The 25034-nt window shown below is 45.2% G+C and overlaps 1 protein-coding gene across 10 annotated transcripts in view; it reads right to left on the bottom strand.

The window, feature by feature from the left end:
- Positions 1-25034, bottom strand: part of PRKCQ (protein kinase C theta) — a 156381-nt gene that overhangs the window by 12881 nt on the left and 118466 nt on the right. For all 10 annotated transcript variants that reach the window (XM_028496428.2, XM_028496431.1, XM_028496426.1 and 7 more), the window contains 4 exons: positions 21061-21152; positions 19076-19138; positions 11405-11543; positions 5708-5896 (listed from right to left, as the gene is read on the bottom strand). In XM_028496428.2, the coding sequence (XP_028352229.1) occupies positions 5708-5896; positions 11405-11543; positions 19076-19138; positions 21061-21152 (483 nt within the window). The remainder of the gene's footprint in view (positions 1-5707; positions 5897-11404; positions 11544-19075; positions 19139-21060; positions 21153-25034) is intronic.

Here is a 25034-nt window from a genome sequence, read left to right as displayed (position 1 = left end):
CTTTTCTTCTCTTGTGTTTCCCACTTAGAGAAGTTCCTTTAGCATTTGTTGTAGAGCTGGTTTGGTGGTGCTGAATTCTCTTAGCTTTTGCTTGTCTGTAAAGCTTTTGATTTCTCCATTGAATCTGAATGAGATCCTTGCCGGGTAGAGTAATCTTGGTTGTAGGTTCCTCCCTTTCATCACTTTGAATATGTCCTGCCACCCCCTTCTGGCTTGTAGAGTTTCTGCTGCGAAATCAACTGTTAACCTTATGGGAGTTACCTTGTATGTTATTTGTCATTTTTCCCTTGCTGCTTTCAATAATTTTTCTGTCTTTAATTTTTGCCAATTTGATTACTATGTGTCTTGGTGTGTTTCTCCTTGGGTTTGTTCTGTATGGGACTCTCTGCGCTTCCTGGACTTGGGTGGCTATTTCCTTTCCCATGTTTGGGAAATTTTCGACTATAATCTCTTCAAATATTTTCTCAGGTCCTTTCTCTCTCTCTTCTCCTTCTGGGACCCCTATAATGCAAATGCTGTTGCATTTAATGTTGTCCCAGAGGTCTCTTAGGCTGTCTTCATTTCTTTTCATTATTTCTTCTTTATTCTGTTCTGCAGCAGTGAATTCCACCATACTGTCTTCCAGTTCACGTAGCCGTTCTTCTGCTTCAGTTATTCTGCTATTGATTCCATCTAGCGTGTCTTTCATTTCAGTTATTGTATTGTTCATCTCTGTTTGTTTGTTCTTTAATTCTTCTAGATCTTTGTTAACCATTTCTTGCATCTTCTTGATCTTTGCCTCCATTCTTTTTCTGAGGTCCTGGATCATCTTCACTATCATTATTCTGAATTCTTTTTCTGGAAGATTGCCTATCTCCATTTCATTGAGTTGTTTTCCTGGGGTTTTATCTTGTTCCTTCATCTGGTACATAGCCCTCTGCCTTTTCATCTTGTCTGTCTCTCTGTGAATGTGGTTTTTGTTCTACAAGCTGCAGGATTGTACTTCTTCTTGCTTCTGCTGTCTGCCCTCTGGTGGATGAGGCTATCTAAGAGGCTTGTGGAAGTTTCCTGATGGGAGGGACTGGTGGTGGGAAGAGCTAGCTTTTGCTCTGGTGGGCAGAGGTCAGTAAAAACCTTTTCTTGGTGCATGTGTTTGAAGGGAGAGATCTCTCTCTGCCCCTCTTTTTATGAGGGCATAAATCCCATCATGGGGGCCCCACCCTCTTGACCTCATCTACACCTAATTACTGCCCAAAGGCCTCACCTCCTATAACCATCACATTGGGGGTTAGAAGACTTCGACATATGATTTTCTGGGGGGACACAAACACTCAGACCATACATATAGATTCACAGGAAGTTGAAAAGATAGTACAGAGATGCCCTGTGTACCTTTTACCTAGTTTCCCCTAATGCTTACATCATATATGGTGATAGCACAATATCAAAACCAGTACACTGTGTGTGTCTTGTTCTATGTCATTTTATCACATGTGTAGGCCTAGGTAACCACCAGGACAAAAAGGATACAGAAAAGTCTTATCACCACAAAGATCTCCCTTGGGGTTCCCCTTTACAGTCATTCCCCTGCCTCCATGATCCCTAACCCCCGGCAACCACTGATCTGCTTTCCATCTCCACAGTGTTGTCCTTTCAAGAATGTTAATACATATATGGACTCATACAGTATGTGACCTTTTGAGATTGGCTCTTTTTTCTTCACTCTGCTTAATGCCCTTGTGATCCAAGTTGCTGTATGAGTCAATCGTTCCATCCTTTTAATTGCTGCATAATATTCCACACACATGACTTTGCAACTTTTCTCCTCCAACTGGAAGTAATCCTTTTCCTCCTCCCCAGTCTTCCTCTTCTTTGGAAACCACCACTCCCAGCGTCCTTCCGTGGACTTATTTCCATTACCTTCACCTGGTCCCAGTTAAGCCTTCACCACATCCTTGCCAGGTGTTCTCCCTTTGCTGAGCTGGGAGGAGCTGGGTTTGGGAGGCACAGCTGTTCAGCATTACGGTAAAGGTAGGTTGCAATGGTGGCTCCAGGGCCTCCAGGCTCCCCAGGCTTTTTCCTCGTTTCCTTTTACCGTGAGTTTTGATGGCCCAGGCCTTCTGAGTGCAGCCTTCATGCCGTGGATTGAGCAGATACCAGAGCTTTCACACCAGAAAGCAGCCGTATGAAAGCCAGGAGAACTCTCACCAGAAACCCACACTGCTGGGCCTGGATCTTGGACTTCCAGCCTCCAGAACTGTGAGTAAACAAATTTCTGTTGTCCAAGCCGCCCAGTCTACGATATTTTGTTATGGTAGCTAGAGCCAACTAACATACCTCAATTAAGTCCTTCCAAGAGCCAGTTAAAAGAAACATAGCAACCGTAACAATGCCTGAAGTTGCCCTTATGGAAAGCAAAATTGTTTTACGTCCCAATCCTGCTAACTTACTTTTACTCTTGTCCTCTCTTTTTTTTAAAATTGGTTAATTATGAAATTAGCTTTCATTTTATAGATGTTTTGTCCAGTCATTAAAAGTGAATTTAATTGGCCGTTTGCGGAGTTTTCTAAGTTTATTGCTTGTTCGGATCAATTGGAAAGTGAAAGCTGAGGGGTACTGGCTCAGATTTTTAAATAACATCAGCCTTGGGCTGGGTCTCCTCCTGGGGCTTTGTCAGCACTTCAGATTCAAGAGCTTGATTCCTTAGGGAGAAGTCCACAGTTGCTGCAACATTTCAGGTAACCCTAGACAAGTTGATAGCTGTGTGAGAGAGGTAGAAGTGTATTATGCCCTTTAAATTTAATTTTGAGTTCTTCATGAGAAAAAAGAAGGGCTGGGTAATCTTTTAAGTTTGGATTTAAAATTCATTGATAGCATCTGATGTTGAAAGATCTTATCCTAGCCCCCTTTTCATTGTAAGAAGAGCAGGGCTAAAAATTATTTCCTTAAATGACCTTTTTTTTTAGCCAGCTGATATGAGTTGCCACAAATCAAAACCCTGTTTTGTTCAAAACACCTGTATTCTCGGTCCACTTTAGATTTTCTGGGCTCTTGGTAACACTTGTAGGTCTTTTTGATCCACATAGTTGCTGGGACAGCTCAATAAATGTAGGTGCTTACTATGATATGTAATTAGCATGAGTCTTTTTTTTTTTTTTTTTTTTTTTTTTTTACAACTTGTTACCATCACACTGTAGATGGCATTTTGCATCTTCAAAAAAGGTAAACTGGGACTTAAAGTGTAAATCTTTAATGATGGCTTTCAGGTGCTTCCTCTGTCTCTGTGTTGGTTTGCCCTGGGAGCTCCCGGTTTATGGCTAGTGATTCTTGGAGCCTGGTTTACATCTGTAGCTCTGGGTGCCGATTCTTAATTGATCCTGGGTTATCATGGGCGGTGTGTGACTCCGGCTTTGTTGGTAAATTCTGGAGATTGCTGCTAAGATGGTAACAGTCAAGGATTCAGGATGAAAAATACATCAGTGTTTCCCACAGACGCAGGTAAGAAATATGGCAGGAGAGCTGGTCTGCGTCCATTTGAAGGACTGCCTGTGAGTTTGCCCACTCGGCAGGCAATGAGTCTCATTGGGGTGGAGTGTTGCTGGCTTAGAGTTTGGTACAGAAGCTGGGCTTGCGGAATGGATTGAGCAGCCTGTACGTCAAAAGCTTCAGCTAAAAATGTTCCCAGTTATAGGTATTTCCAGAACACCTGCTAGAATCCCATACAAAGCCTTGGCTTTATTTTATTTTATTATTATTTTTTGGCCATGCTGAGCAGCTTGCAGGATCTTAGTTCCATGACCAGGGATTGAACCTGGGCCACGACAGTGAAAAGTGCCGAGTCCTAACCACTGGACCACCAGGGAAGTCCCAAAGCCTTGGCTTTAAAACCCACCAGGTTCAAAGAGCAGGAAGCCCCTCAGCCATATAAGAGCAGTCCTTTCTCCTTATAATCCCTCCAGCCTCTCTGTGTGTTTGGTCTGAAACAGAAACCCAAGAGCTGGAGAGGAAGAGAACATACATGCGGTAGACACACTATGACCATACTCCCTTCTCCAAAGGCGGGTGGCTGCCAGCCGTGAACTTGGCCAGAGGAAAGGGAGCAGGAGTCTTTTGAGTTAAGATTGATGCGATGATTTATATCTTGGACTGAACAGCTTTAATTTCTCAGCTGAGACAGTGTTTCATGACTTAGGAGTGACAAGAAGTTTGTCTCTTACCCAAGAGTGAGAAGAAAGTTACACATCCTATCCAAGTCTTCATCCAGGGGCAGGGGAAGATTTTTAATGATAAGTTTCAGGTATGAAGCACTATAATCACTACAGAGTAATCACCACCAAAGTCTAGTTACCATCCATCACCATAGCGTTGACCACCTTCACCCATTCTTTGCCCAATCTCCCCAAACCCCTGGTCGTCTGGGAACCACTAATCTGTTCTCTGTATCTATGAGCTTGTTTTTATTTTATTGTGTTTGTTTCCTGTTTGTTTTTTTTTTAAGATTCCACATGAGTGAAATCACATGGCATTTGTCTCTGTCTGACTTATTTCACTAACTTTAACACCCTCTAGGCCATCCATGGTGTTGTAAATGGCAAGATTTCATTTTTATGGCTGAGTAATATTCCATTGTTATATATACCACATTTTCATCTATCCATCCATTGATAAATACTTAGGTGGTTTCCATATCTTGGCTATTATAAATAATGCTGCAATGAACATAGGCGTACATATATCTTTTCCAACTAGTGTTTTCATGTTCTTCAAATAAATACCCAGAAGTGGAATACTTATGAGTGTATGGTAGTTCTATTCTTAACTTTCTGAGGAATCTCCATACTGTTTTCCATAGTGGCTCTGCTGATTTACATTCCCACCAACAGTGCACGAGGGTTCCCTTTTCTCCACCTTCTAGTCAGCACTTATTATCTCTTGTCTTCTTGGTAAGAGCCATTCTCACAGGTGTGAGGTGATAGCTCATTGTGGTTTTGATTTGCATTTCCCTAATGAGTGATGTTGAGCACATTTTCATGTGCCTATTAGCCATCTGTATGTCTTTGAGAATTGTTTATTCAGATCCTCTTTTGTCCATTTTAAAATTGCGTTGTTTTTATTGTTCAGTTGTATGAGTTCTTTATATATTTTGGATATTAATCCCTTATCAGATACATGATTTGCAAGTATCTTGTCCCATACAAAGTTTTCATTTTGATGATTTCGTTTGCTGTGCAGAAACTTTTTAGTTTGATGTAGTCCCATATGTTTATTTTTGCTTTTGTTTCCCTTGCTTGTGGAGTCAGATCCCTGAAGACACTGCTAAGAATGATGCTGATGAAGTTACGGTCTCTCTTTTCTTCTAGGAATTTTACAGTTTCAGGTGGACTGAATAGGTTGAATAGGGACTATGGGAAACAAATTTTAAGCCCAAAGTTGTTTGTTCAATAGACCGATTACATCTCAAAGCAAGGCCATTCAAGAGTCATGGAACTGGTTTCTGGGCATTTCTTTTGTAAATTATTCACGTGAGGGTCTATCTTATAATCGTTTTGATTTCTAATGTTCATCCTTTTGGTGGCTCAGTTAAAACAGATGGTGAGCATCCTCTTTAAATCTTGTTTGAGACGATTATTGCTTACAATGTATAAATCAGAATTTAGAAATGAATGGGAGCACTGATCAGAAAACCTAATACTAATCATATGAAGGTCTCCTTGACTTTACTTCTTACCTTCACTAAAAGGTCCTTAGCCTCCTTCTCGAGCCATCGTGGGTAAAAGGGGTTGTCCATGCGGATGGAGTGGAAGAGTTCCTCTTCATCTTGCCCATGGAAAGGTGACTGACCTATTAGCATCTCATAGAGAAGGACGCCAAAGGACCACCAGTCCACAGAATGGTTGTACTTCTGACCCAGCAGGATCTGTGTGACCAAAAGGCAGAGACATAATGAATCAAAACGAGGTTGACTTGAAAACCCTGCGTGGACTTTTCAAGGCCACCCAGGACATAACTGATGAAGACAGTGCCTGGTTTTAGCAAAGATTACACTGAAAACTGTAGCTTTTGTGAAGTTAATGACTGGATAGAAATAAGTGGGCAGTACCAAAGCTAAGCAAACATTTTTGAATTTCAACATCTTTCTTCCCCCCTCTGGCCTTAAGCAAAACAACTAAATTGTACCATCAGCTCTTCATTTTCCTATCTGTGATGGGAGCCCGTGGGTGGTAGATTCAGACCTAAGAGAGCTGATGTGTATCTAAGCCCTTCAGTGCCTCTGAGGTGAATATCTAAATCAAACCCATGTGTTTTATGGACTTTTATGGTCTTGAGTCTTTGCATAAAGTTCTGTAGCTAATCAAGCAGCCAAAGAGGTAGTCTGACCAAGTCCACCCCTTAAACCTAACTAGTCACGGTTACGAAGAGTCAAATTTTGTGACTATGCCAAGAGACACTAGGATAACAAGCTGATAGATATCTGTGAAAATAAAGACCAAGTTGCAAACAGAATTTTGCAGTCTGCCGCTGACTTCCAGTATAAAAATGCTATCTACCGGCCTTAACTCAATATTTGAATACTGAGGTTAATTCTAAAGTTAAAAAAAAAAAAAAAAACTTAGCCTTAAGGAATAGTGTAAAAGTAGACCCAGGGAGAATGATAAAGAAAATAAAGATGCACACACAGCGCAATCTTAGTTCAGGTACATTGCCTTAAGTGGGGCCCGGTTCACACGCAATTCCCAGGATGTGCCACAAGGGGGAGCCCAAGGCAACCAGAAGCTGCTCTGAGCATCGCATCTCGGTAAGCAATTTCGTTTGGCGGATTAATGGAAAGAAATTTGGAAGGACAGAAGACAGCTGAGGTGGAAATTAAGTCTTCCAAGGCTAGGGTATGTTAGTAAAGAATTTCAGTCTTAAGTTAGGAGAAAGAAGCAAAATGCCCATTCACACTCAGTTATACACTGTAGGAACAGAATGTCTGCAAATGCCTGCTGATGTGTACTGGGTGTTTCCCATACTTTGTGTTTATTTATAAGAACCTCTGGGGTAGGTCCTGTTATCCCTATTTAACAAAGGACGGTAACTGGACCTCGGGAGGTTATGTGTCTTCTTTAAGGTTGCCTGGTTAGTGAGTTGAAAGCTATGTTCTGGACCCTGGTCTTTGGGGATTTTACTACATAATGTTCCTTTTCTATTATAATGTTTCCACGATTTAAACTTCGATCTAATTGATGCTCAAATTAGTCTACATTTTAAAAGAAATTGGTGTAGAAACAATGGCTGGAGTGGCTCTTTTTCTGTCTCAGCCCCTGGTGCCTTCTTATGGTCATGCTGTCTTTTGTCCTGCTCTCTCCCCATCTTTACTCAAATAATTCAGATAATAATGATGTTACCACTTCACATCAGAGTCCCTCTTTCTCTCTTAGAGCAAGAGAAAGCTACAATTCCATCCACCTCTTGGAGCTAGTGATTTAAGGTCCGTACGTGGCTCACCACATGATGTGCACAGCGGGGAAAGCGTCCTTAGAAACCAAGTGACCACCAATGCCTCTATGGCTCTGGTTTCCAAGTGACTCCTGCTTTCTCCAGGGAGCTGCTTCTATGTACTGAAGTTCCACCTGGACTTACTAAGTGGCTAGTAGGTGTTGGAAAGTAGGGTGTCTCCCTATTTAACTATTTTCTATTCTTTGTCAAGATGAGTGTGGACCTCCAATTATACGTTAGACCTTCGGTCCTATAACCGTGACAGAGGGAACCACAGAGCTTTGGGGAAGGTCTCAGGAGACGTGGGCTGGTGAGGCTATTCCCTGGTTTGAGAGAGCACAGTCTGCTTTTTCATGCATCGTTCCTGATGCTGCACTGAATGTACTTATTTTCTGTGTTTCGGACCCTCCGCCCATGTCGTTGAGGTCCCCGGGGAGAGGGCAATGGGTCAGTGAGTGAGATAAAGGAAAAACTTCACGACGGAGATGACGTGTGAGTGGAGCTTTGGAAAATGGGTAGGATTTTGATGGAAAAGGGAGAGGCTAGAGGCCCCATCTCCAGCACACGTTCTGAGATGGGCATTTGGGGGTGCATGTCTTGGTGTGGTCGTTCACGGAACAGGTGATGGGTGCTCTGAGCTGTGGACGAGGAGACTAGACACTAAGGTGGATAAATCATGGTCCTTAGCTGTGAGAAATTCAGTTTACTGGCAAATGGGATTACACAGGGCTGTGGTAGCGCAGAGGAGGAAACAACTGATTATTCCAAGAAGCCAGAGGCACCTTCAGGGAGAAGATGACTTTGGAGGTGGAGACCAAGGATTCCGAGGGCATGGCTAAGGGATATGAGAGAGAAGGAAACGGATGTCTCAGGACATATTAAGGACCTTCTCTTGGGATTTTGGCTTGTACCCAGCTGACAATGGGGACTTCCTGAATATTTTTAAAGGCGTGGGCGTGGCGTGACAGGTCTTCCCGTTAGAAAGGTAGATCTGGTGACGTGGTGGAGCGGCGGCCCTCAGAACAGGGCATGCACCCCAGGGAACACCCAGATGGTGTAACGCCGAGACACGGGAAGAAAATATTAGAACTTGTATTAATGCGAGTTTGAAAAATTCCAGTAGTGGCACTGATGCCCTCATTTAGAAATCTGAACAGTGACTAGGTTTCCCGAGGGAGGAACGGGAAGCCTCATCTCGGGAGGAGTTGGTGGTGGCTTGGCTAGAGCATTCGTCTTCGGCACGTCGTAAGGTGCGTCACTATTACGATTACTTATTATCCTAAGGTGCGTCATTTGCGTCGCATGCCCAGTTAAGGGGATCGGTGGGTTCTGTTTGAACTAAACGCATTTTCAAAAAATGGAAAAGTCCTTAAAAAGTTATCTGCAAAAGAGGCTTGGATTGAAGACCATGCTAATGATGCAATGTCGAAAACGGCAAGTGCAGAGATCCTACTTACTCCTAGTACCAGCTGTTTGTCACATTATAACGAAGCTAAAAACAGTGACCATTTCATTAGTTATGACAGGAAGCTGGCTAAATCAGAAAACACTGCTGTGCATTCTGGACTTATATCCACTCTCTTCAACCATGAACCTTGCCTTATGTACATACTGTAGCATCTATCTTACAGTGTGCCTTTGTGAGGGCTCTTTTTCAGCTATGAGCCAGTAAAACCAGAAATTGAAAGAAACCAAGCAGACTTTTGAGTGCCAGAATCATAAAGTGTTAAACCAAGATTTTACAAAGTTATTTAGCCTCATTATTTTCATAAAGCATAAAATGTACTATTAACAGAATACAACTTACGTTATTTAAAACTTTATTTCATCTTAAGTTCAGCCTGTTCCCTTTTCTGCATGTTTTATAACAGACTATATTAGTTGGTGATAACGCATAATGAATATACATACGCTGGTGATGCTTTTTTAACTGATGAGGGAGCATGATCAAAAAGTTTGAAAATATGTAAAGATGACGCACTGGCAGTTGGGTGGTCATCGAGAGGCAAGTCTGGGTAAAAAGGCATCGCCAGAATCCTGACCAGAGGTGCTGAGGGCCCGGAGCAGGGCGGCAACTGTAAGATGGGGCGGGATTGGAGAAGCGTGATTTAATCCCCAAAGGGATGCGTTTTGGGGATCAAAAAAGAATCGAGGGAGATTCTTAGTACAATCACAAGATTGGGGAGGCATGAAAACAGATGTGTGAACCCCTGAGGTCTATATTTAGAAGGTCTTGGTGTTTGGATTTGGGAGGGGTAAGAAGGAAGGAGAAGACTTGGAGGATTCCAGTTGTCTGGCTAGGTGACTGGATGGATGTGTATGTCATTCATCCAGAAAGGGATAAAGGAGAAGGGTGTGTGCATGTGTGTGTGTGTGGGGGGGCAATTTCAACAGAGAGTGGGTTTGGGATCTGTTATGATTGAATGGCCTGTGACAGTTAGATGGAGATCTCAGCAGGAAAACAGACATACAGGTCTGAAGCAAGAAGTCTGGGCTGGTCATACTGATTTTGGAGATGAAATCATATCATAAATATAGCTGTTCATGGAGAATGTCCAGGGAGAAAAAGGGACCAGGAGTGGAATTGTGTGAAGACAAGCAGGCTTGAAGATGAGAGAAATGAGATTGAAGTTGCAGAGAGAGGCCAGTCTCTGAAGGTAAATTCTGGAAGACGCCAAAGGAAACAGAATTGGGAAGGAAGGATTGCCTGGGAAAGGGTATGGCGTAAGGCATGTATAGACAGGACAGGTAAAAGGTATAATTTCTTGCTGACCAGAGGCCAAGCTTGAATTTAAACAAGGTGAAATCTACATTAAGTACATACGTACAGGGCAGAGTCTCCTGTTTCTTAGATTGAGGACGCTACAGCTACTTTGGCTAGGACAGGGATTTGCTGCTAAATTTGTCTTGCCCCGGAAACCAGAGGCCCATCACTGTCTATCCATCAGACAGCCATCACCACTCGCACACTTATCAATAGTTGTTCGTTCACTCTTTGAAAAGCTATCTATTAGCACCTTGGATAAAAAAAGTGGATGAGATCACACTGATCTGCACATACGATAAGCGGGGCAAAACTTTACACACCTTGTAACAACATCCATGTCCTGGTTCTGATATTGTGCCATAGTTACGTTAGCTGGAACCAGTAGGGGAAGGGTAGATATGGGTGACATTTCTGTACTATTTTTGGCAACTTCTTGTGAATTTATAATTATTTCAAAAGAAAGCTTTTAAAAAGCGAATAAGAAACAGCCCCTGACTTTAGAGCAATCGCCCGGTAGTTCAGAGAGATCCAAAGATAGAAAAGCCGCGGTAAGTTTATGCTGCGGGAAGGACCAAGGGGTAAGGCAGTGTCTCATCTCCCTGGGGTGGGCAGCTGGCACTGATGGATGCCTTCTGAGCAAACTCTGATCTTCCAGGGGCTCAGAATATGAGAGCAATGGCTTATTTTGTTTTTTTCTGTTGTTTTGAAACTTTCACAGGCTCTCCCGTGGGACCCAGTAACAGGAGAGAGAAGTGGCACCTCTCCAGGCTCACACAGTAGCAGCCTGGAAACCACAATCTGGGTTTTTCTGGTCCCAAAATGAAACCACTGGACTTAGGTGGATGTCCATGAGCCTGTTCAGTGTCCACCTGGCTCTTCACCAGTTGCTTTGAGCAGAGCGTATATATATTTTAAGGCTGGGGTGGGAGAGCCAGGATGGGAAGGGCCTGCTGGGTCTCGCACGCCTTGGCGAGGTGCAGAAGTTAGCGGGGGTGCCACGCCCAGCGCGACACTAGCGGCGCCTAGGTGCAGCTGCATTTGTCAAATACTCCGAAAAACAAATACACATCCTGAACAAAAATAGTTTAAAGTCTTCTGATTTTCAGGGGAGAAGGAAGCAGTGGCGCTGGCCCCGGGGAGGCGGGGTTGTACGGGTGGGTGCAGAGCGGCGCGTCCTACCTCCGGGGCGATGTAGTCGGGGGTCCCGCAGAAGGTGTTGGTCCTGGCGTCCCCCAGCACGTTCTCCTTGCACATCCCAAAGTCCGCTATTTTGATGTGTCCGTCTTTGTCTAAAAGGATGTTATCGAGCTTCAGGTCCCTGAAAGACAAAGCAGATTCTCACTTTAATAACACACGGTTTTGTTAACATGGACTTGCCCTGTGACGGGGGCTTGCATGTCCCATCACAGCCTGAAGGGCAATGAGTAGGTACTTTGCTGGTCCTCCTCTCTCCTTTCAACCCTGACCCTCCATCTACAACGCCCCAGGGTCACTGCTTCTCGGCCTTGGTGTTTCCTCCTCGACCAGCGTCTCTTGCCCAGGACTGGACGTACAGCCCCTCGCGGTCCAGGTCGGCTTTCTCTGGGCCTGGCTCTGACCGAGTTCTGCATCTTCTGTATCAATACCTGGCCCATCTCCAGAGCTCCCTCCATATTTCATGTATGAATGGCCGAGCAGGTGCCGAGATGGGGCCACATAAAGGTCATGCGTTATCTCCGCAAAGCAGCATCCCTCAATGTTAAGAGGGGCCCTCAAGAAACAAAGCCTGCATGGAAAGGAATAAGCTGGTGATGAAATGTCATGGGAGCTGGTGTTTGGTGATGTGTCTGGTGTAGGGTGGTATTTAGTGCTACACAACACATACACCCATCCACTTCCATCCAAGGTGGGGGTGTAGATAAAACTGACTCCTCAAGGGAATGGCTGGTTGCTACTGCTTCCCCTTTCTGACTTGCCACAGAGTACAGCTGATATACCATGGACAGGACACAGACCTGAGGCTCTTTATCCCACTACCTTTCCTGGGGGTAACGGAAAAGGAAGAAAGGCCTACAAATATACTCATTTTATGCCATTTTCTAAGTATCTGTGTTTGTGGATAAATTATCCTGCACCTAATTCCAAGACCAATCAAGGAAAGCTGTTCCTAATCCAGATTAATTCTAGAATCAGAATCCGTCTGACACCAGAACACCATGTCAATGACTTCCTCTGTCCTTAGAGAACCAGTATCCTTGTAAGGCAGCCCACTTCATTTTTAGGGATATGTAAGTGGTGACAAGATTTTTAAAAACTGGGCCAAACTGTGTCTCCCTGTGACTTTACCTGTTGGCCCGAGGACGCTTTCTTTACGACACATGATCGCCTGGATATTTGGAAAGTGACACCAAGCTTTCTCTTGTCTTTCCTGGACCAAGTTGAGGACCTCTATTCCTCCATACAGCACGGACTCTGCAACATTCTGGCCCCTACCCTGCAAGTATCTTGAATTTGTCAATTTTCTTCTTAAAAGATGGTTCTCAGGGCCTCCCTGGTGGCGCAGTGGTTGCGCGTCCGCCTGCCGATGCAGGGGAACCGGGTTCGCGTCCCGGTGTGGGAGGATCCCACGTGCCGCGGAGCGGCTGGGCCCGTGAGCCGTGGCCGCTGAGCCTGCGCGTCCGGAGCCTGTGCTCCGCAACGGGAGAGGCCACAACAGAGGAAGGCCCGCATACCACAAAAAAAAAAAAAAAAAAAAAAAAAAAAAAAAGATGGTTCTCAGAATGAAACCGGTATCTTCCGGGTCCATGATCTCGCAGGTGCAGATGATGGTGGCACCCTTAGCTTCTGGTCTAGTCCTACTGCCTCTGAGCACCGTGGCTGCGCTAGTTATTTTAGAAGCCCCGTCACAACCATGCTTAATATGGAACTCACTGTAAACTAAAACCTCCAGGTGTCCTTTTTTATCCCCCCCTACACAAACTACCATTATACCATGTTCCTGTCATCCCGTACCTGCGAAATGGATTTCTGAAAAAGATAATCCAGGAACGACACTTGACATCAGCTTCTTTAAACTTTTATCGACTTTAGTCAGTGGCATTTTATGAATTCTAGTCGGTTATCTAACATCCAGCTTTCTCTTCCTTTATCTGCCGTGAATTTCTGAGCTTTGTGAGAACTCCTTTAAGTCTAGGATATGTGGTGGGTGGTGGCTACCACTGCCTTCCTTAATGAGCTAAGACGACTTGGGAGAGAGTAGGAAGAGCCACTGCTGTTGCCTTTTTTCTGCACCTCCTCTAAGAGAAGATGCTCGGAATCTCCTTCTCGAAGATTCTGCTCCCAAAGGGCCTCGCAAGTAGCTCTGTCTCCTCCGCCCCCGTTGATTGAGCCACAGGTGGAGGCCTGACTCAGTGGATCAGCTTTTCTTCTTGGGGAAAACTTGCTGAGGTTGCAACGTGATGGCACTAGTCCGTCTCGGCTGGGTGTCTGGTAAGGAGGGCTGCTGTGGCCCGCCCTCCACCACGCCCTTGGAGGGACGGAAAACCAGCCTGTAAAAGAAGAGACTGAAGTGGCTCGGCCAAGAGTAGAGACCGAGGCCCCATGAACCTGAAGAACCACCCAGCCAATGAGAAAGGAGCCACTTTGGTTCTGCATTCTTGTTTCTGCTTTCTCAGTGAGGCTTAGCTTCTGCTTAAGCAAAGGTTTCAGTGGTTGCATGATGCTTGTAATCAATACCCGTATCCTAAAGTCCCGTCACTATTTGTTTTATCTCCTTTGTTACACTCTAAGCTTCACGAGGGTGGAATGTGTATTGCTTGGTACTTGCTGTGCTGTGATGCTCTGCCGAGAGCGTAGCATGTGTTGCTATCATTCCATAACCATCTGAGTGAATTCATCACCAACCAGTGACCATCTCACGACCAGTGAGTCTCAGCTACAATTAAGTCCCAAGTGATGGTTCCCTTTTGTTGCTTTCTCACCTTCTGTGAGTAAATTAGCCAGAGAACATGAGCATGGGATGCAGTCCTGTTTTGGTGCAGAGATGCTGCTAGCAGGTGTTCCCCAGAGCTGACCTCTTGCATCTGGGCCAGCTTGCTGACCTCCGTCACTAATGCATCAACGATGGTTTCTGTCTGACCAGGTGCATGGATGCCTCCAGGATACGTGAATGTGTGTCTCGCATTCAGATCAGTTTCAGTTCTGTTTCTCCCATCCTAACTCAAATGCTGTTGCACTTTCATTATTAGGACTGAAGACTTCCAATATGTCTAAGTCTTCTCCGTAGGCGGGCCTTCTGCCTTGTTCCTTCATTTTAATTAAATCCACTTTCATTGTGACTTATGGAGTATATTCCAGTAAGTCCAATTATAGGTCATATTTAACTCCTTATGCTAAAACTGCAGGTTCATTTCCTAATCCACACTCTATGCAATAGTGATATCACTGAGTTTCTGCTGTATGAAACATATCTGCATCATTTACAGCCACATATGTATGTTCCTAGAAATCTGGCTGAAGGATGGCTTTAGGGTCATCACTAGGGAGCCAGATATCCAGCTGCAGTACTGTACATAGCTCTGAAGGATAATGAACATAATATCTAATATTAGAATTTCTTTCACATGCATTTTATCATTTGATTCTCACAACAGCCCTCTGATCTGGAATCACTATTTTTATTCATATTTCTCCAATGGAAAACAAAGGCTCTTAAAATTATACCATCTATCCCAGCAAATCCAGGCTTTACCCTCTTTTACATCCCCTTAAACCAAGCTCACCCAGTCTTTCGCATTGAACTGGTCTTGCTCAGATACCTAGAGTCTTCTGTGATTGCAAGAGTACATTTTAGTCAATTCTAAAAGTGAATGTTCTCTAGGCCTCAAGCTGGGAAAGCTTCATGTTCAATTTTCAATCCACCCTCTAAAGTGGGCAGGGTGTCTACAGGGTTGGGAGAGAGGAGGTCACTGAAGCTTTGAGAGATCTAAGTCAGAAGGCGAAAGGTCCAGAAGGCCTGCCATGCAGAGCCAGACACCCTGAGGGGCAGGAAGGGATGAAGGCAGAGGAAGGCTAACTGGAGAAGCCACAGGACCCAAAGGCAAGAGTGTTCACAGGTACCTCACAGGGCACCAGGACCCAGAAAGGACCTTCAGGGTCCAGGTCACCTGGCATGGCTCTTGGAAGCACCCATCTGCCCAAAGGGCTGCACATCAGGGCATCAGGTACAACGGAGAATTCAGTGGAAGCCTTTCTTTCCATTGTGTTGTCAACATAAGCAAAGCTTATCCATTTGGAAGAGGCAAAGTGGGAGCCAGAAGAAACAGCTTCCAAATCCAAGTTTTATTACTAAGTAGCTCAGCCAAGCCATGTCTCCTCTCTGATCCTTTAATGACTCATCCATAAAATGGGTACAGTGATGCCTGCCTTGCTTATCCCACAGAACTTGTGAGCATCCAATGAGATCATACACATGAAAGCATTTGTAAGTAGTTTCAAATATATGGGTTGGGTCCAGTGTCATCGATCGAAGATCATCTTAAGGTCCCTTTCAGTTCTAATATTTCTAAGACTTGAGATTCCAGATTCTGCTTCTGCTGTGTTTGCATATTTTCCAGCTCCTTGGTTCTACATTTAACCTAAGCCAGGGCTGAGGCGTCTTTTAAGATGCCACCACTTTTACGATTCCACCAGTAATGGTAGATGATTGATGTTGCCACCTGCTTCTCTACATCTCTTGGCCTCAATTCTTGTGACTGCCAGCTACAGCCTTTCCAGAAAAGCCAGACACGATTTGTTTAATATTCCACCACTCGACCTCCTTACACCTATTTCTGTGCCTTTTCTGGAGTCACTTCTTCCATTTATAAAGCCTCTCCCCCTTTTAAAAAAAATCCTCTTTCTGATAGGAACTTTTTGTTGGCATACCTTCACCCATTTCTGATGATACCTTCATTTTTCTTCCCTTTGGCACTTACTCTTTTTTAAAAAATAAACTATTTTATTTATTTATGTTTGGCTGCGTTGGGTCTTCGTTGCTGCATGTGAGTTTTCTCTAGTTGCGGTGAGCGGGGGCTACTCTTCCTTGTGGTGTGTGGGCTTCTCGTTGTGGTGGCTTCTCTTGTTGCGGAGCCTGGGCTCTAGACACGTGGGCTCAGTAGTTGTGGCTCATGGGCTTCAGCAGTTGTGGCTCCCGGGCTCTAGAGCGCAGGCTCAGTAGTTGTGGCGCACGGGCTTAGTTGCTCCGCGGCATACGGGATCTTCCCGGACCAGGGCTCGAACCCGTGTCCCCTGCGTTGGCAGGCAGATTCTTAACCACGGTGCCACCAGGAAAGTTCCGGCACTTACTTTTAATTAGAATCTTATTCACTTAGACTTTTTTTAGAGTATGCTGTTTGTGTCTTTTCATGTACTTATATTTTACCTCCAAAAAAACCCAAAATAAAAATCCAGAAAGTGGCTTAATTATGGATCCAGAGGTTGGGACTTCTATAGCTTTTGCATCCACCACAATGCTTAACCAAGGCTGTGTGTTTAGTGGCTGGTCCGTCTTCGTTACCAGCTGTAGTGGGTTTAATGGTGCCCCCCCCCCCAAAAAAAGATATTTATGTCCTAGTCCCTGGAATCTTGTGAGTGAGACCTTATTTGGAAAAAGGGTATTTGTAGATGTAATCAAGTTAAGGATCTTGAAATTAGATCATCTTGGATTATCCGGGTGGTCCCTAAATCCAACGTCAAGTGTCCTTGTAAGAGACATACAGGGAAGACACAGGGAGAAGAGAAGGCCCTGTGAAGACTGAGGCAGAGACTGGAGTGATCCCAAGCCCAGGAACACCTGGGGCCACCGAAAACTAGAGGGGGCAAGGAAGGATCCCCCGCTAGAGCCTGCAGAGGGAGTGCGGCCCTGCTGACACCTTGATTTTGGACCTCTGGACTCCAGAGCTGTGAGGGAATAAATTCTATTGGCTTAAGCCATCAGGTTTGTGCTAATTTCTTACGGCAACCCTTCAAAACTAATATGATAATCGTTAGCGGTCAGAAAAAGGAAACTAATAGAATCCCCTTGTTAATTCAGTGGCCCAATGAAAAGTTTAGGCCAGTAAAGTTACAATGGGCAGTTGAAAAATTTCTTAAGGCCAATCTCAGTGTCGGTGTACCTGTTGGATGACCTCCCCCAGTTTTAATTATTCCATGTCTTTCAAGGATCTCCTACAACCTCAGTGAGTACACTGCTAAATAAACCCAGGATTCTTTCTTTGTGGTGCATAAGAAGCCTTAGAAAATATTTCTCATGGATGTAGTAAGAGCTCTAAAATGGGTACAATTTATGATATTAAAGACACTTTTGGACCCTCATTGGTCTTTGTCCTGAGTGTCAGTAATTTACAAGATGAAATAATAGAAACATCGTGATGTGGAGAAAGAGACTCTACTGGGGCATGTGGGGTTTGGTTGCATGAGGTCCCTTTCAGCCCTAAGATCTCTCTTCTCTCCAGTCTTCCTAACTTTTCCTCCCTCTTTCCTATCCATCCATCCCACACAACCTACTGACTGTCTCAGTATAGGTATATCTTAGGGATATTGCAGGCATCACAGATATAAAGAGGAAAACAACCACGGAATCTGATCAGGGTTTTCAGTGTTCTGGTGAGTATTTCTCACTTTCCTGAAGATTAAAGAATGGTATAAAACAGATTTTTAATCTACTGTTTTGTAGGTAGCCCCCCACTCCCCCAAATACAAAAGTATATCCAAAGGATGCCAAAGAGACGGCTTAAGAAAAATAAGTTCCAAAACCTCCCCTAATTCTTTAGTTCTGGGCTCTAAATGGGGCAGCCCTCACTTGGCTGTACCCTCTGGAAACGGAGAGGTTTCCCTAAGTGAATTTTCAGCCTATTCTGTAAGCACCAAAGCCCAGTACTGGCCATCCCAGACGGAATGCTTCTGGACCGTATTATACACAGTTTGCCGTCTTCAACAATCTGTGTGGAGCATCCCTTAGCCTGTACTGATGACTCTGGTCATTCTGTGAGCATCTGCTGCGGAAAAGCACGTGATCCTACTGTCTTGGGGCCTTGAGGTTGTCCTGCATCTTCCCTTTATGTCGGTTCTCAGCTTCCCTTGTCACCAGTGGTCACTGTGTAGGCCTCCAGCTGCTCAGCCAGCGTCCTGTCCAGCTCCTTCCTTCCTTTTTTTTTTTTTTTGTTTTCTTCAATATACCCCCCCACCCCGCCCAATCTGCAGCGAGTCGGAAAAGAGACAACTAAGCCTTTGAAGATCTGTATGATAAGTAAGTGTCAACTGTGCTTTGAGAGAAGTAAGGAGACTGAAGTACATTAGCTTTCATCCAAGAAGGATGTGAAATGATGGTGTCCAATAGATTCTGGACAGACATCCACTCAAGAAAGAGGGTACACAAGGCATCCTGGGCATGCGGACAAGGTGTAGGCTTGTAGGTTTCTGCAGGTGTGTTTGTCCAAGGAAGGCCTCCCCTCCTCCCTCACCCGAAAGGAGGACATTCAATATGCAAATACAGGCAAGAAGGAGAGATACAAAAGACAGAAGAAAGAAAGCAACAGTAAGAGGCCAAAGAGCAAGTAGGAAGGAAATGAGACAAAAGGTAGGAGAGGGAGAACAACAGGACTGGAATAAAGAACAAAATGAGATCAGAGCCTTATTGCTTTTGAGAGTGGAATTTCTTACTTGGTTGTTAAATCACCATCCGTGCTGTCACTCTGGGCAGGAAGCCCGGGTGTGGAACTTTCTGCCACAAAAGCACACTGACCACTTCATGTCACTCAAGCACAGTGATGAAATCACCTGGACCAGGAAATCCAGTTATCCCAGTACTTGTTTCCAAAGAGTAAAATTTACCTGTAGACTATTCCTTTGGCATGAAGGAACTGCAGACCGAGAATGATTTCGGCAGCGTAGAACCTGAGGGAAGGAAAATCAAGGCTCCACGTGAATGTTTACTAGGAAAAAAAACTCCCCTTTTTATATAGTGAGTGTGCAGCACTCTGCTAAATAAATGTGCGCACGGAATTTTGTTTACTCACAACAAAAGGAAGATATCATCTATTCTACACATCCAGCTTCAGCCCTGAGAGAATGAAATGGAGCTGGTATATTTAGCCCTACCCGCATCTAGGGCTTATTCTTATATTGTAAACTATAATGCTCAAACTGTCATTTTTTTTTGGCTAATAGAACATTCAAAGACACTAAATGTAATAATAGGGAAATAATTTTCCCTTTTATTTTAAAATCTACTTGGATCCCTCAGACCTGTCTGCAGGTCATTCCACATAGACCTGACTTCTTCCTGGGTAAGAAGCGCAGCCTGAGAGGAGGAGGAACGCACACAGGCAGACCACAGGGATCTCACGGGTTCGGTTCCAGACCACCGCAATACAGCGAGTCACACGAGTTTTTTTGGTTTCCCAGTGCATAGAAAATTATGTTGACACTACAGTGTCGCCTATGAAGCACGCAATAGTATTATGTCTAAAAAAATGTACAAATCTTAATTAAATACTCGTGAACTATACTTCAGTTAAAAAAATATGGCTAAAAGATGCTAAGCATCATCCGGCAACGCAGAGCTGCCACAAACCTTCCTTTATAAAAGAACAAAGTATCTGCAAAGCACGATAAAATGAAGTGCGATCAAACGAGATACGCCTGTATTAGAAGCTGGGAGGTGATACCTTGCTCTCCACCTTCAAAGATGACAGACTCAAAGGAGGTGAGTTTACAGGAGGATTAAAGTTAGAGATAAGGGAGAACTTCCCGCAAGTGAGGTCTGCTGGATCTTGGAGAAGAACGCAGAAACCCCTTCCTGGGAGGCAGTGCGGACAGATAGATAGCGTGCGTGTGTCTGCAATGGCTTTCATGCCTTACACACCTGGAAGGGACCCCCAGAATCCTTTCTAGCAGAAAAATACCCGATGATTTCTGTGCTGCAGGAATCTCATAAAATTATCTCCGGGCACTTGGCCGATGGTTCCTGGAAGCAACGAGATCGGTGGCGTCCTACCCACTGGGTTCGACAAAACAGCCACTTCAGCCGGGGTTTCTGTGGGAGCTCGTGGAAAAGTCTGTCTCTCAACGCAGCTCGACCTGAACCCCTCCGAGTGTTCATTAGGGGTGAGTGAGATTACTGAGCGTACAGCGAGCAAGGCTAGTGTGCACCCACCCTTTTAAGTGGAGCCAGGGGCACAGTTTTCTTGTGTTTGACCGTCTCAGTGGTTTGATGACTCAGGAAAGAGGGCCTGAGGGAGGAAGGGTGCGGGGCTTCTGGGGGACTCAGCTGCAGTCCCACCTAGTAAACCCACCCTGCTGGATTTCGCCAGCGCCTAGGGTGGCTTGATGCCAAAGAAGGAGAACGTATTCTCGAGAGAGAGCAAATGTCTCTTCCTGTTTCCTAATTCTCCTGCCCCCAGAGCTGACTGTTTGATGCCTTCACACTGAGCTTCCCTTGAAAGGCCTCCATGAAGCCCCATCCAGTGACCGCCTTTGCCCATCTGTGCTCCATTTGACTTCTATTCAAGGGGCAAATGTTGCTTCTGGGTTCAGATGACTTAGAAGCCTGATGAAGTGGGGTGGCTCCTTAAGAAACTAAGTAGTTGATCTCGCGGCAGAGAAATGAAATAAAAGCGACTTGAATTTAAGCTTCACCAGCTGGGAAAACAGTTGCCTCGTTGGATGTGTTCCTGGGGTCACCTCGCCCTGGGGTTTAGGCCCACTGAGTGAGAAACAGGAAGAGTGCCACGTGGGGAAAAGCATGGTGCGGGCACAGCGGACCCCAGTCCCTGACAAGACCAGTGGGAACCCCCCAACCCTACAAGGGCTCTTACGTGGCTCTGCAAAGATCGAACTTGTGGCAGCTCTGGATGTGGTACATTAAGTCTCCTCCGTTGAGATACTCCATCACAAAAAAGAGGTTTTCCTGCGGAAAGACACAACGATCCCAACTGTGAGCGTCTTTAAAATAAGAAAACAAGGATTACTTTTTAAATGGATTTCATTATTTCAGAGGAACCAATTCTGTCTTGAAATCCCTTATAAAAAGGCTGGCAAGACAATTTAGCGGATCTGTATAGCATTTCTCAACCCCAAGAAACCTGGGGAATCCAGGAGGAGTATGTGTGATGTTTGCTAGGATGCCTGGCTGCTAGCACGCAGCAGATGGGGCACAGCACGAGGGAGGGTCCACCCGGACTCGACCACCTGACGGTGGGATGGTCTTGGGCACTTAATGGGTGCTGGCTGTATACCTACTGAAATTGACAGTGTGCAGGACGGTAAAGAGTACAAACCGGGGGCTCTGACTACAGGGGCAGGGCTTGAAGGCGTTCACTCGTTCAACACTCAGTTAAGTAGTTCTGAATGTATTCTTCGGGCGTGGCCAGAGTGAAGGTGGGCATGCTCATGCGCGCCTCATCCATCCAAGATGGAAACAGCCCTGCCTTCCGGGAGCTCACAGTCGAGTCTGGGCCTACTTCCCTCCAGTCCTGACTTCACCTGTTGCAAGTCACAGCTTCTAAGCTGTGTTGCTCCTAACAGGACGCCGTGCGTGTTGTTAGAGCCGCTGCCCCTGAGTGGCAGCTGTCAAAAGCAAGGCTGAGTGGTCTTCGGACCGTGGTCCAAGTATCAGAGGTGGCTGATTCCAGGGCGCCTGGGCTCCTCCATGGTGTGAGACAAGAGTTCCTCCATATGTATGTGTACGACCCTTGGAGCACCCTGATTTTGAGAGTCCTCGTGAACCACAGAATTAGTCATCTGCTCAGCTGGCGTGGAGACAGTTGGCGTGTCTGTGCATGAATTTGCACCTGGAAACCTCACCTGGGTGATTTTTTTTTTTTTTTTTTTTTTTAAACAGAATTAACCTTTAAGTTTTGATGTGAGGCTAACTGAGGCCCCGGGGCATATGAGGTGCCGTGGAAACCGTGTTCTGGTCTGACAGTGGCACACGCTGCCTGCCATGGGTACGAAGGCTGTATCCCCACAGAACTGGGAAACCACGATGGTGGCGAGTCTCTCAATAAGTCAGGTAAAGGCAAACGTCCTGCTTTTTCCAAAGATGACCTCAGATCTAGTTTTCTGTGCCAGGTATCCTTACCTGGAGCCCACTCTTTCTCTGGGGGACAGGCCCAAATCCTCTGCTGACAGAAATCCTAACTTAACGTTGATTATTTTGGACACGGTTTGAGATTCATCACTTGCCCCATCTGCACACACCTGCTTCCTCATTAGCACACCCTCCTGCTGGCTCTTGTTCCCGTAAGTGCCATATGAACAGCCTCTCCCCTTCACCTTTGTACCCGAAACCAGGGTGGCCTGTACACACAGCGGTGGCATCTCTTAAGTACTCAGGAGAATGAGAGGTATACAAGCTTAAAATAAGACCGTTTATCATAGATCTCAGAGGGAAGGTTCCTTTGAAACGTTAGGATGCTTACAAATTCTTACAAAGGTTGAAATTTCAGAATTTACAATTTGTCAGTCTGGACTTGGAGAAAGTGGGGGAAGGTGACTGGAGGCACAAGGTTGACCTTAACTTCTACACGTCCCTGGGACGGTGGCCCCATAGTTCTCGTGTCTGAATCAGACTCCGCACCTAGCGGTTAGGGTTGGGCATTGAATTTGAGCAGTGGATGGGGATGTAAGCAAGCGCGGGGCGTGGTTAATGTTTACTACCGCGGGCGTTCTAAGAAGACCACAGTGATTATTAACTCAATAGTAGTGGAGATTTATAGCATGTCAGATGCCACACTTAATTCTACTAAAAGATTTTATGGCTCCACAATAAATCTTTTTTTTTTTTTTTTTTTTTTTTGTGGTACGCGGGCCTCTCACTGCTGTGGCCTCTCCCGTTGCGGAGCACAGGCTCTGGACGCGCAGGCCCAGCGGCCGTGGCTCACGGGCCCAGCCGCTCCGCGGCATATGGGGTCCTCCCGGACCGGGGCACGAACCCGTGTCCCCTGCATCGGCAGGCGGACGCGCAACCACTGCGCCACCAGGGAAGCCCCACAATAAATCTTTCAAAAATCTGTTCAAGTTCTCATCTCTATATTAAGCCAGGGCACTGAAAAAAGTCCTTTGATTGTCTTCAGTTATTTATGATGGCATTTTGCTTCAGTTTAAACCTTTGGTTTGGGTGAACGTCAGCTAAAACGTGGGCTTCTTAAAGGGGATGAGGGCAGTCCACGCCTGGAAGTCCAGCGTGGGTGAGCAGGATGGGGAGACCTGCTATCCCTCTAGGGGATGCTGTTCTGAGGATCTTTGCCTTCTTTTAGAACATTCTGACAGCTGTTTGGAAGTCTTGAGAATCCATTCATCCAGGGAACCGTTGGGTCCACTCTGAGCCCAGCGAGATAGCTCTGTGATGAAAGTAGCACAAATGTCTGCACATACAAACCATGCAGTCCTAGGGTGTGGGTTTTCAGGATCACATTTTGAAGGACGGATAAACCTCTTAAAAGTTGAATCCCAAATCCCAGTCATAAAGAGTAAATACAAATATAATAGACTCAAACTTTCATAAATGGCTGGGGAAGGAGTACTCAGAACCAAAGGAATCCTGCAGGGCTTCAAAAAGGGTATCAGAAAGAGAAGTCTTCCCACTGGAGAAACTCTGGATTGGGTCAGGAAGAACCAAATCCAGAGGAACGGGACTCAAGGCAACTGTTAGGATAATGCGCTTTGCCCTTACTCAGACCCGAGTTCAGATTTCCTCTATTTATGACCTTGAAGCTATTTAACCTCTCCTGAGCCTCATATTTTTCATCTGCAAAATGGAAGGAGTAATATTCCTACTTCATAGGGTTGTCGCGAGTGGTAAATGAGATGACCTATGTAGAAAGCTAGCTCAGCGTTGGCACTCAGCCTGCACTTCAGAACTGGTAGCTATTGTCATAGGAAACACTTTAAAAGCCAGTCAGAAAAACAGATCACAAGAACTAAACAAATGGAGAGAGATTCCACGTTCATAAATAGGAAGACAATATTGCCAAGATGTCGGTGCTTCCGAACTTGACCTACAGATTCTCTACAATCCCAGTCAAAATCCCAGTGAGTTACCTGGTGGGTATCGACAAAACTGACTCTAAAGGTTACACGGAGGAGAGGCAAAAGATCCAGGATAGCCAACAACATGTTGAAGAAGAATAAAACCGGAGGACTGACCTACCCGACTTCAAGACTTACTGTAAAAGTACAGTAATCAAGATGGTGGTATCGGTAAAAGACCAGACCAATAGATCAATGGAACAGAGAAACCTAGAAACAGACCCATGTAAATATAGTCAACTGATCATTGACAAAGGAGAAAATGCAATACAATGGAGCAAAGACGGTCTCTTCAAGAAATGGTGCTGATCATCACTGTGTATTATCGTATTTCCACATTTCTTAATTTTCACTTGCACAACGTCAGAAAAACAAACACCCAGCAGATACTTCTCAGAGAAAGGAACCGCATGGTCCTGTGGATCTTGAAAGGAGGAGGAAAACAGGGAGTTAGATCTCCTCCCAACAAGTTAAATCTCCTCCAGCGCTATCTTTCTGTTCCAGTCAGAGCTGGGAGAAAATGCAAAGCAGGCAAAGCAAGGGGAATGTGGGCTTGTGACACGTGTTATTCCAGCAAAGACCCTCTTCTTAATGCTCGTGATACATTAACTGATGCAAATGATTCTTCTGGGTAGAGTGAGAGCTGAAGTTGTGATGCTGGTGGGGGGCAGGTAGGGTGGGGATGGAATGGTCCACAACTGCCCTGGACTTAGAATTTGTCAACAGCTCCTGGCCCAGCATCTGCAGAGAGGAAATTCTC

This window comes from Physeter macrocephalus, chromosome 11 (genome assembly GCF_002837175.3).
Source record: "Physeter macrocephalus isolate SW-GA chromosome 11, ASM283717v5, whole genome shotgun sequence".
Lineage (NCBI taxonomy): Eukaryota > Metazoa > Chordata > Mammalia > Artiodactyla > Physeteridae > Physeter > Physeter macrocephalus.
Note: the sequence above shows the minus strand (reverse complement) of the source record. Positions and strands in the feature narration are given on the sequence as shown.